Source organism: Neomonachus schauinslandi, chromosome X (assembly GCF_002201575.2).
Source record: "Neomonachus schauinslandi chromosome X, ASM220157v2, whole genome shotgun sequence".
Lineage (NCBI taxonomy): Eukaryota > Metazoa > Chordata > Mammalia > Carnivora > Phocidae > Neomonachus > Neomonachus schauinslandi.
In genome coordinates, this window is record NC_058419.1 from 106,921,240 (window position 1) to 106,934,239 (window position 13,000).

At 42.7% G+C, this 13,000-nt stretch overlaps 1 protein-coding gene across 1 annotated transcript in view; it reads left to right on the forward strand.

Annotated features, from left to right (window-relative positions):
- APOO (apolipoprotein O) overlaps positions 1–13,000 on the forward strand; it is a 61,861-nt gene that overhangs the window by 19,145 nt on the left and 29,716 nt on the right. The window contains exons 2-3 of the mRNA XM_021705444.1: positions 10,397–10,504; positions 11,801–11,920. Coding sequence (XP_021561119.1) covers positions 10,397–10,504; positions 11,801–11,920 — 228 coding nt within the window. The remainder of the gene's footprint in view (positions 1–10,396; positions 10,505–11,800; positions 11,921–13,000) is intronic.

Here is a 13,000-nt window from a genome sequence, read left to right on the forward strand (position 1 = left end):
CCTTTTTTTTTTTTTTTTAACATATAATCTGTTCAGGTTTTCTGTTTCTTCCTCGTTCAGTTTTGGTAGTTTATATGTCTCTAGGAATGCATCCGTTTCTTCCAGATTGTCTAATTTTTTGGCATATAGTTGCTCATAGTATGTTCTTATAATTGTATTTCGTTGGTGTTGGTTGTGATCTCTCTTTCATTCATGATTTTATTTATTTGGGTCCTTTCTCTTTTCTTTTTGATAAGTCTGGCCAGGGGTTTATCAATTTTATTTATTCTTTCGAAGAACCAGCTCCTAGTTTCTTTTGTTGATCTGTTCTGCTGTTCTTTTGGTTTCTATTTATCATTGATTTCTGCTCTAATCCTTATTATTTCTCTTCTCCTGCTGGGTTTAGGCTTTATTTGCTGTTCTTTCTCAGGCTCCTTTAGGTGTAGGGTTAGTTTGTGCATTCGAGACCTTTCTTGTTTCTTGAGAAAGGCTTGTAGTACTATATACTTCCCTCTTAGGACCGCCTTTGCTGCATCCCAAAGATTTTGAGCAGTTGTGTTTTCATTTTCATTTGTTTCCATGAATTTTTTTTTAGTTCTTCTTTAATTTCCTGGTTGACCCATTCATTCTTTAGTAGGATGCTTTTTAGCCTCCATGTAATTGAGTTCTTTCCAACTTTCCTCTTGTGATTGAGTTTGAGTTTCAAAGCATTGTGGTCCGAAAATATGCAGGGAATGATCCCAATCTTTTGGTACCAGTTGAGACCTGATTTGTGACCCAAGATGTGATCTATTCTGGAGAATGTTCCATGTGCACTAGAGAAGAATATGTATTCTTTTGCTTTGGGATGGAATGTTCTGAATGTATCTGCAAAGTCCATCTGGTCTAGTATGTCATTCAAAGGCCATATATATCCTTGTTGATCTTTTGCTTAGATGATCTGTCCATTGCAGTGAGGGGGGTGTTAAAGTCCCCTACTATTATTGTATTGTTGTCGATGTGTTTCTTTGCTTTTGTTATTAATTGGCTTATATAATTGGCTGCTCCCATGTTAGGGGCATAAATATTTACAGTTGTTAGATCTTGTTGTATAGACGCTTTAATTATGATATAGTGTCCTTCCTTATCTCTTATTACAGTCTTTGGTTTAAAATCTAATTTGTGTGGTATAAGGATTGCCACCCCAGCTTTCTTTTGATGTCCATTAGCATGGTAAATGGTTTTCCACCCCCTCACTCTCAATCTGGAGGTGTCATTCGGTCTAAAATGAGTCTCTTGCAGACAGCATATTGATGGGTCTTGTTTTTTAATCCAATCTGATAGCCTGTGTCTTTTGATTGGGGCATTAGCCCATTTACATTCAGGATAACTGTTGAAAGATATGAATTTAGTGCCATTGTATTGCCTGTAAGGTGACTGTTACTGTATATTGTCTCTATTCCTTTCTGGTCTAAGTTACTTTTAGGCTTCTCTTTGCTTAGAGGACCCCTTTCAATATTTCTTATAGGGCTGGTTTGGTGATCACAAATTCTTTTAGTTTCTCTTTGTTCTGGAAGCTTTTTATCACTCCCTCTATTTTCAGCAATAGCCTAGCTAGATAAAGTATTCTTGGCTGCATATTTTTCTCGTTTAGTACCCTGAATATATCCTGCCAGTCCTTTCTGGCCTTCCAGGTCTCTGTGGATAGGTGTGCTGTCAGTCTAATGTTTCTCCCCTTGTAGGTTACAGACCTCTTGTCCTGAGCTGCTTTCAGGATATCCTCTTTGTCTCTGAGATTTGTAAGTCTGACTATTAGATGTCGGGGTATTGACCTATTTTTATTGATTTTGAGGGGGGTTCTCTTTGCCTCCTGGATTTTGATGCCTGTTTCCTTCCCCAAATTAGGGAAGTTCTCTGCTATAATTTGCTCTAGTATACCTTCTGCCCCTCTCTCTCTTCTGGGATCCTGATTATTCTAATATTGTTTTGCTTTATGGTATCACTTACATCTCGAATTCTCCCCTCATAATCCAGTAGTTGTTTATATCTCTTTTTCTCAGCTTCTTTACTCTCCATCATTTGGTCTTCTATATCACTAATTCTCTCTTCTGTCTCATTTATCCTAGCAGTTAGAGCCTCCTTTTTTTTTTTTTAAAGATTTTATTTATTTATTTGCCAAAGAGAGAGAGCACAGGCAGGGGGAGCGGCAGGCAGAGGGAGAAGCAGTCTCCCTGCTGAGCAAGGAGCCCGATGCAGGACTTGATCCCAGGACCCTGGGATCATGACCTGAGCCAAAGGCAGATGCTTAACCACCTGAACCACCCAGGCATCCCGAGAGCCTCCATTTTTTATTGCATTTCATTAATAGCCTTTTTGATTTCGACTTGGTTGGTTTTTTTACTTTTATTTCTCCAGAAAGGGATTCTCTAGTGTCTTCTATGCTTTGTTCAAGCCCAGCTAGTATCTTTATAACCATTATTCTGAGCTCTAGTTCCGACATCTTACTAATGTCCATATTGATTAGGTACCTGGCAGTCAGTACTGCCTCTTGTTCTCTTTTTTGAGGTGAGTTTTTCTGTCTTGTCATTCTGTCCAGAGAAGAATAGATGAATGAGAAAACAAAATACTAAAAGGGCAACAACGGCCTCAGAGAAATATACACTAAACAAATCAGAAGAGACCCGAAACCTGGGGGGGAAAAAAGAGAATATGATCAGGCAGGTGAATAGAACAGAGCCATAGACTAGATTTTGGGTGTATTTTGGTCTGTTAAAAGAAACTGCTTCCCAAAATTTCAAAGAAAGAAAAACTTATATATATATACAAAAATAAGGTAAAATACAAGGAAGGGATAGAATATGACTGTAAAAATGAAAATTAAAATAGATTTTAAAAAAGGAATTGGTAAGAAGTTGGTTGAAAAAGGAAAGAAGAAAAATTTTCTTAAAAATAAAGAAAATTTAAAAAATTAAAGGTGAAAGACTAAAGAATCATGGGAAAAAAGCCATGAATTCTGTGTGCTCTATTCCCGTATCGCTGGAGATCTGCTGTTCTCATTGATCGGTAAACTTGGTGGAGTGTTCTCGCTGATCTTCTGGGGGGGGCCTGTTGCCATGGTTTCCAAATGTCTTTGCCGGAGGCGGAATTGCCCCACCCTTGCCGTCCGGCAAAGTAATCTGCTCGGGTTTGCTCTCGGGAGCTTTTGTTCCTTGCAAGCTTTCCGTACAGCTTTGGTGGACGAGAGTGAAAATGGCGGCCTCCCGATCTCCGCCCCGAGGAGCCGAGAACTCGGGGCCCCGCTCCTCTGTGAGCCCCAGAGAAAAGCAGTCAATCACTCCCATCTCCCCGGTCTCCGGCCGCACTCCGTGCTCACCTGGCCTGTGACCGCGCGTTTCTATCTCTGGCACCCGACCCTGTGTGGAGTCTCCAAACCCAGCAGATCCCTGCGGTGCACTCCTGCGCCGCTCCTCCCGGGGGAGGAAGGGGAGTCTCCCCGGATCTGCCGCTTGTTGGGTCCCTGCTGGAGGAGCAGGGGCCCGACTGTGCCGCGGATCACGGTTTATGGCAACCCCGAGCTGAGAGCCCGCGCCTGGGCTCCGCCTCTGCAGCCGGCTTCCCTGCTCCGATACCTGGGAGCTCTGCCGCACTCAGGCACCCCTGGTCTTTCTGTGACCCCGAGGGTCCTGAGACCACAGTGTCCCAGTGAGGGTTCCACACCCCGCTTAGCCACCGGAGCAACGTCCCTCAGCGGAGCCGACTTCTAAAAGTTCCAATTTTGTGCTCCGCTGCTCTATCACTTGCCAGAAGTGGCGGACGGATTCCCCCTCCCCCGCCATCTATCCTCCCGAATATTGCCTTGGATTCACTTCTCCGCACGTCCTACCTTCCAGAAAGTGGTTGCTTTTCTGTTCAGAGAATTGCTGCTATTCTTTTCTTTGATCTTGGGTTAAGTTCGCAGATGTTCAGAATGGTTTTATAGCTATCTAGCTGAATTCCTGGGACCAGATGAAATTAAGGTCTCCTACTCCTCTGCCATCTTGGACTCTCCTCCTTTTTTTAATATTTATTTATTTATTTATGTAATCTTTACACCCAGTGTAGGCTCGAATTCACAACCCCAAGATCAAGAGTCACAAGGCCTTCCAACTGAGCCAGCCAGGTGCCCCAAGGATATCCACTATTCTCCCTCCTAACCATAGTCTATTTTTAAAGTAAATTTGTCAGTGAAGGGAGATAGAATGATGGGTGGTAGAATGAGAATTACGGGTGGAGGGTATTGGTTGTGTTGGGTTTATGATGGGAAAGATTTTCTTGAATGTAAATAAATCCTATTAACTTCTCTAGTGGGGTGGGCCATTCACTGTTTATTTTTTTGTTTAGGGCAATTTTCATTTTATGCTTTCAGATGTTTTTGAAAGTATGTACATTTGAGTGTTCATACACACCTAAGTTGAATAACTGTTCCCCAAGTATCTGCTTGTGGAATACTGGTTTTCTAAATTTGGCTGATTGTGGGAATAGATTCTTGGGCCCCCCCAGGTTATGGAATCAGACACCGTCGGGGAATGTGTTGGAATCTCTGCTCCTAAGAAAAAACCTCCCCAGGTGATTCTGAAACCTCTTCTGTATGCAGGCTTGCAAAGTGAGGCTTACATTTACCCAAAGGTATATATTTTAAATGAAAGGTCTAGTAAGATAATAGATCTTTAATTTGGGGAAAATAAAGGGTCACCCTTCTTAAAGATGGGAGAGACTATATACTGGATTCTCCATAAAGTTTAAAAAGAAAGCAAGTTGTCAGGTTTTGAGCCCTACTATTCATGAGCATCCTTGAGTAATTCTGAAAATGGCTTATTTGCTTGAGATTTTTATTTGTCTTTAAGGCAGTTTTACTGGGACACAATCAGAAAGTGATCCCGGAGCTACAGAGTCTGGCCAGTGTTTATTTGCAAAACAAGGACAGTTTAGCCTTCTGGGTGCCCATTATGAGCTGAGTGTTTATGACCTCACCAGATTCATATCTTGGCTAACTGTGTCCAAGAATCTCCTTTGCTGCTGGAGCTGAAGGCTAAACTCAATCTCAGGCCCAAGGTGTTTTGTTTTGTTTTTTTAATTTATTTTTTAAATTGTGACCTGAGTCTTTTTGAGTAAACTCATTAGCTTCCTGGAAACTCTGTAAGGGCAAGGACCATGTCTCCCTAAATGTTGTGGCATATTTAGCACTGTGCATAACACAGAGTAGGTATACAATAAATTTGTTTTTGGAATAAAATCATAGTTGACCTCTTCTAATTGTTACATCGTGTGTAACCCTGCTTTCCTAGCCAGATTTGTTTTGCTCTCATCAGTCCTTGATGACCTTCATTGGAGAGAGTAAGAAGGAGAAATCCTTTAAGACAGTAGTGGCCTACGCCATTTATGACACTTCTTAGGGTCCCATCCAACCACCTGCCAGTCCTAGTGCTCAGTTTACATTGATGATGAAACCCTCCGTGGGCTATGTAAAAACAAATGTTGAAAGACAAAGAATCCAAATGTTTAAGTTGGAAAATGTACCTAAATAACGGAGAGTTTAAGATACCTCACTGAGGAATAGAATCAGACAGAAAGAAAGAAGGGTTAGCCACATGAGCCAGGGAACTCACTGGCCCTCCCCCTGAGGTTTGCAAAGCTAAGTGTCACCAACTCACCTTTGTCTGAGTCAGATTTTAGTTTTCTCTATGACTGAGGGTCTCTCACAGCTGCATTTAGAACCTCAGACAAGTCACCACATTGGTTTCCTTACTTTTGAGACCCCTAACTGAGTTCCAGGAGAGGCATCTAGTAGCTGAAGGATATATTCCAGAGGATAGGCTGGATCTAAAGCAACGAAGCTGTTGAATCTAGTTACTCTGTAGCTGTAGCTTAGCACTAGTTGAAGATGCAGTTCTTAACAGAGTGGGCTCGACTTTGGTTTATCAAGCCAAACTTACCGAATCTGAACTAGAGCATGTCTAATCAGCTCTTGGAAGGTGCATATGTACCCATTTTCTGAGCCAAGCCATCTGTCCTGGGTAGAGAGTGAACCTCGCAAACGAAGATTCTCAAGGACTGTTACTTGGGACACTGAGTGCTTAGGCCAGGGATATGCACAGCCTAGAGGTTCCAGCTCTCATCAGAAAAGGTCCAGGGGAGATCTCATTTCCCAGGAGGTATTTTCAGTCTGTACCATAATGGGTCAAGACCCCTCATGGGGAGGGAATGCCTCTGTGTTCCAGTCTCACACAAGGCAACCCAACAGAAGTGTCCATTGGAGAAAAGGTGATTAATCCAGAACTTTAGTGATTTAGTGATCCAGGCCCTGGAAGTTGGTTAAATCTTTCTTCAAGACATCTAACTTCCAGATTAGTGGGTTTTTTTCTTCCTTGAGACAGAAGATTGAAGAAGGTTCTTCTTTGACTCCTCTTTTGCTCTCCCACTTTCGTGGGGGTGATCTGTGCCCATTTTAAATAGCCTTTCTCTTCTTAAATTCTGATATCAAATGGGTTGGCCTGAATACTCAATATGAGCTCTCACAAGTTACAGTAAACACCTGGCAGGGGCCCAGCTTCCAGAATCCCCATTTGTGATAACATCTGGTCTGGCTGAGGCAGGATAGGGTAGTCTCTCACCAAGAGGAGCCCCATTTGGTGCCAAAAAGAAAAGTGAACCATCCAAGATGTTGGGCAGTGCATCAGCGTCAGGCTTGTCTGCCTGTGGACCTGTTACTGAGGCTCCTTCTGTGGGTTTCTGTCGCAAAGCTCAATAGCACCTGGTTCCTTACCATGGTCAGATTACTTAGGGGTCACCCTTGGCCTCCAGTTCCCACTCATATTTTAGCATGAACTTGTGCAGTTTAGGTGTGCATGGATTTTTTGAGATATAGTTTATGTACAGTGAGATGCACAGATGTTAAGTTGTACAGATCTTACAATTAGAGTTTTAACAAATGTATGTACACCTTCTGTAACCCATACCCCGATCGAGGTATGGATCATTTCTGTCATCCCAGAAAGTTCCTTCGTGCTCCTTCTCAGTAAGTCCATCCCCTCCCCACGCTTCACCCCCCCAGGCAAGACTATTCTAATTTCTATCACTGTGTATTAGATCTGAGGCCCTGGATTTTAAAACATCCCAATTTTCTTGAAGTCTGGGTGATGAGAGATGTCAGAAAATAATATTTAGGCAAATCAGTGCTTCTTAATGCAGAGTGAGGCGGGGGAGATGCCTCCCAGGAGTCTTTGGCAGTGTCTGGAGACACGGTGTTGAGTCATGACTGGGAGGGGTGCTACTGGCATCTGGTGGGTAGAGGCCAAGGATGTCAAGAAGTGTCTAGTGCACAGGACAGCGCTCACATAAAGAATGATCCAGGCCAAAGTGTTAATATTGCTGAGATTGAGAAACCCTGAAGTAAATTATGTGCTCTCTGCGGAGAGAATTGTGGCCCTAGGGAGTGTTAATCTGTAGTTCTCCCAAGTCTTCTGGGGTGAGGTTTATTTTTTTCTTTATTTGTTGAGAGCCTTGGGGAAGCTGAAAGGGCAGCTTGCAGGAGGGAGCTTTCTTGGGTGCTCCCGCCCTTGTGGCCATAGTTCTTGTTGTGGGATGGGAGTGGGGGTGGCTTTTGAGGGGGCGGAAGACTGACAGGAGAAGAAAAAGAAAACAACTTGAGCAATAGAGGACCAGGCTTTACTTAATATTAAAATAAGAAAAGTGGATGAAAGGGAAAAATAAAGTAAAAGTAATCAAGAGTCCAATAAAATGTTACATTTAAACAGTGAATAAGTTGAGATTGAAAGGAACAGATGAAAGGGAGTGAAAATAATCACTAAGAACAGGAAAAGTGGAAATCTGAGTTAAAACAACAGAAGACTACGAAATGAAAAACGAAGTATGTGAGAAGTAGATAGGATTAAGGATCGAAAGCAGGAACTGAGAATTAAAAAGGTCAGCATAAGGCATTATATCAAAGAAGGATGAAGGTAGGGGCACCTGGGTGGCTCAGTCATTAAGCGTCTGCCTTCAGCTCAGGTCATGATCCCAGGGTCCTGGGATCGAGCCCCGCATCGGGCTCCCTGCTTAGTGGAGAGCCTGCTTCTCCCTCTCCCTCTGCCCCTCTGCCTGCTTGTGTGCTGTCTCTCTCTCTCCCTCTCTCACCCTCCCCTCTCTCTCTCAAATAAAATTTTTTAAAAAAGAATGATGAAGGTAGAGGACAGTATGAACCCCAAATGCTTGGGGGCTGCCATGCTGGATGGGGAGTGGGAAAGGGTGAGGCACCGGCTCTTGCTGATAAGGAAGGGGATCAAAGTCCAGAGTAGGGCTAGCTGGCTCAGTGTAAAGTCCCCAGTTCAAAGCAGTGTTGTCAGTAGGTTGTGGACAGACTCAGGGGCAGAGAGTACTGAGTTGGCACCTCCAGATACCAGCAGCCTTATAGGCCCCTCTCCTGGGGTGCCAGGAGGGACCACACTGACTGTCAGCAATAGCTGGTTAACCTTTACCCTGGGAACAAAAGAAATTTGTAGCAATATTGCCTTGAAATTAAGTCCTTTCAAGATGAACACTTACTACTTCAGGTTATGTTAATTATTTTTAAACCAGTTTAAAGTCATAGCCACTCCTTTAAATAGCTTCTAGCTCTTTATTTGCTTCTGAAGTAGGAATTTCCCTTTCTGTGTGTAACTCCAGGCATACATTACAACAGACATTTTGTTATGTTTTATTTAGCATTATATGTTTTCTGAGTATTATGGAATAGCCTAGTCTTTCACAATGCAGGCATTGCAAATCTCAGTTATATGATTTCCATGATGCTAAGGCATGCCTACAGAGTTAGAACAAGTCAGCCACTCATTTATTTTCCACCTCTCTTCCATCCATTCATGCAGGCAGTAAACAGTTAGTGAATATTTCTTTTGTGCTAGGCACAGGCAGGGGCAGTAGGGAAACCAAGTAAGACATGGCAGCATCGTGAAAGGTCTTCCAGTCTGGTAGGGAGAACTTGATAGACATAAATAAATGGATAAATAAGAAAAGAAAAGAAAAATGCAATATATCTCCTTGCTCATAGGCAGTTGTACAGAAAGACAAAGCAAGGATAGGACATTCCAGGTAGAGCAAGCAGCATGTGTAAACCCAGGAAGCTGGGCAACAGCATGGGAGAAATCTAGGGAGTTCGTGTGTTGTGGGAGAAGGCAGAGTGGCAGAGATGAGGTGGAAGAAGGTGGTTGGGGTCGCATCATAATGGGCCATGTTTGGCCCGCATAAAAGTCCTGGATAATAAATAACGAAGGATCTCGAAGGGTAGAAGGTAATCAATTTGCAGTTTAGAAAGATCATTCTTTTGCACTGTGGTGGTTCGAGTCATCAGAGGGCCAGGTGAGCCGTTAGAATGCTGCTGGAAACAATCCAAGAAATGAGGGCCCAAGGGAAGATTGTACAGGAGATAAAGTGGGGAGAGTGAATTGAGATTATTGAACAGTTAGAATTAACAGGACTTACTGACCGATAGGGCAGGGTGTGGTGAATATGACCTCAGAGCTTCTGACCGGGTTGTCTGGTTGGGTGGTGGCACCATGCCTGAGAGGAAGTAGAGGAAGAAGGGGCAGGTCTGGGGGAAAGATGCTGGATGGTCAAGTGCTGTGTAAAGGTAGGGGATTATTATTGAAAATAAAGCCTTCTGACTTGATTCCATAGCACATACCCACCCATCAGGCCAAGTGTGGACTTGGAGGCACAGTCAAAATCCTGATGAGTTGATTTTGGACATGGCTTGTAGAAAAGTAGAAATGTCCAGGAGTAATTGGATAGTGAGTTGGGAGCTCAGGAGGGAGCTCTGGGCTGGGGCTGCATATCTGGGAGGTACTGCCTTCGCATTGCAGCCCTGGGTGTGAGTGACCCAGTGAGGGAGGGCAAGGCAGGAAAAGATACTGAGCTGGGGAACTTAGATTGGGGGAGACCAGCTCTGAATGGGAATGGAAAGAGAAAGCTTGTGAAAGTTTGGTAATTAGAATCACAGAAATAATCTTCACTCTGTTCAGCGAATCACTAGTTGAAATCATTAAACCTCTTCCACTGTTGTTGGTGGGGGTGTGTGTATGTGTGTGAGAGAGATCGAGACTCTTATAATTTTAAAATCATTCCATAGCATTTCTCTGTTATTTTTAAAAGTGCGCACATGTGTCTTTGTATATACCTTTTATTTTACTTGACAGGCTAAGTAGAAAAACTTAAGAACTACTGTCTTGGAAATTAAGGTGAAGGTGACCTGAAATTTTAAGTCTGTGAGTACACGTTTTTTAGTTTCTGACTTCCATAAAACTTCAGGAATACATCTCTTTCTCATAAAGCGCAATAAATGTGCTCACGTTATGCACATTCAGTTTATTGCACTGACAGAAGGCTTAAGATTGCTTCTGTGTTTCAGGTAATTCAGAGGTCTGTGGGGCCAGCCAGCCTGAGTCTGCTCACCTTCAGAGTCTATGCATCACCTAAAAAGGACTCACCTCACAAAACTTCTGTGAAAGTTAATGAGGTAACATGCCATTCATGTTGTGATATTTTTTGAACATCTGCTTTAGTTACTGTACGAAGTATACACATTGTATATTAGGAGACAGGACAGGACAGTTTAGAAGACACTTAAAGGGAGGAAATATATTTATAGTTTTTCTTCGTGGGAGGCTACTAAAATGTAGCTTTTCAACAAATAAACTTTAATTAATGATAGTTAGCTAAAGGCATAATTAAGGAGTATTTCCTAGATTTTTTTGTGGGGAATCTGCTCGTCACCGCTAAGTGATCTGCCTCATCCAAGACTGCTTTCCTTTTTTTTTATTTTTTAAGATTTAATTTATTTAACAGAGAGAGCACAAGCAGGGGGAGTGGCAGGCAGAGGGAGAGGGAGAAGCAGTCTCCCCCACAGAGCAGGGAGCCCTCTGCGAGGCTCGATCCCAGGACCCTTGGGATCATGACCTGAGCCGAAGGCAGTCAGTTAACCAACTGAGCCACCCAGGTGCCCCTGCAAGACTGCTTTCAAGCCAAGAAAATATTTGCATTTTTCCCTCTCTAAGACCTGGCTTCATTCTTCTTGGCCAGATTAGAGGCTTTTAAGTAGATGCTTAATAAATACTAAATAAATAAAACAAGAAATCTTCTCTCCATTGTTTACATTCTTTTTTTGTCTATACTTCCCGGCGATTATTTTGGATATTTGCTTTCTGTTGACTTAGAGTAAAATGATGTAAAGATCTGCCTTCAGTCATGAACCAGGTTACTTGAATGGTGTTTTCAAAAAGCTAATTAGTTTATCTTTTGCCCTTTTTACTCTTCTCAGACCTTGGGACTGTGGCGTTTTTTGAGGGTGAAGAAGGCAGCCAGTAGCGACTATGAACGGCCACTCCTCTGGGTGGGGAACAAACTTGCTATCCTGCTTGGATTAGCACCAGACTGATCATTTAAACTCAATTTATTTTTTTTGCATCCCCTCCCCACTTCAGAGTCATAGAATCCTTTTTCCAAACTGTATCTAAGGTGAAATACCAAATGCCAGGATATAAAATGGATCAAGGCGGGGCTGCTTTGTCTGCTACCACTGGAGTGGGAGAAGGGTAGGACACTTCATAGTTTTGTCTTCTTGGCCTTCTTCTTATTGATAAATCAGGTGCAAAGATCCTCTGAAGTAAGGTTCAGGGTGCATGAAACCCTTAGAATACAGCAATTCATGAATTATTAGAAATAATGATGCTTGCCGATTCGATGATTGATTGCATTATCTTATGACTGCGTGTGCTTTTTTATTTCTTTTTGTTTTGTTTTTTAACGTATGCAGCTTTCACTCTACTCCGTCCCTGAGGGTCAATCTAAATATGTGGAGGAGCCAAGGACCCCACTTGAAGAAAGCATTTCACATCTCCGACATTACTGCGAGCCATATACAAGTTGGTGTCAGGTACAGCTGTTCTAAAAGTGGAGTGACACATTTCGGTCTAGAGTCAAGAGTGAAAAGTCTATATTGGCTGCATGTTTTCAGAAAAAGGCACGATAGAGGGCTCCAACCTTCGAGGGCCTGACTTGCGGTGCTCATCAGTGCCATCTCTGAGGGGAGCAGAGAGCCCTAGCGTCCTGGTGGCAGCTCTTGCCATTGCTGCAGGGAGAATGTCCCTCCTCCCAGGCAGCGTGTGGCACCTTGACTGGAGAGTGGACTGGTAACTATCTTGTTGGTCGCAGCTAGGAAGCCATGATTGTCTCCCAGGGGAGGGTATGGGGCTGGAACTCTAGTAGAAGGAAAAGGATATAATGTAAGCATTTATATCAAAATTGGAAAGTTTTTCTCCCCCCAGAAAGTGTACACATCAGAACCATTTTAACAGGAATGGTTACAGAACATTTTGAATGCTGTAATAGAAGGATGGATATAGCTAAAAAAGTGTGGGATTACGTATTTGAGTACTGAACTATTTTTTTTTTTTAAAGATTTTATTTATTTATTTGAGAGAGAGAGAATGAGAGACAGAGGGCACGAGAGGGAAGAGGGCAGAGGGAGAAGATTATGCCAGCAAAAGAAATAGGTCATCACTCTAGACATTTATCTGTAGTTTTTCTTTCTTTTTATGGGTATTAAAATACCAATAATGAATTTTAATGAAGCAGTATTCAATTTTTTAATGTTTTTTATGTCCTCCCCTAAATTCAGTGTTTATTGTTTAAGGGCATTAACAGTATTAGGATAACTTGTTCTGACTTGGACCAAATTAAACAAAACAAATCCTTTTCCAAGTGGCAGCTGGTTCTGATACCTTCTGATGTCCATGTGTCTCTTTTCCTATCTTTATTGTAGACTTCTTTTTTTTTTAGGATTTTATTTATTTATTTGGGGGAGAGAGAGAGCACGAGCATGGGGGGGCAGAGGGAGAGGGAGAAGCAGGCTTCCCACTGAGCAGGGAGCCCCACACCCTGGGATCATGACCTGAGCCGAAGGCAGACGCTTAACTGACTGAGCCACCCAGGCGCCCCTATTGTAGACTTCGTG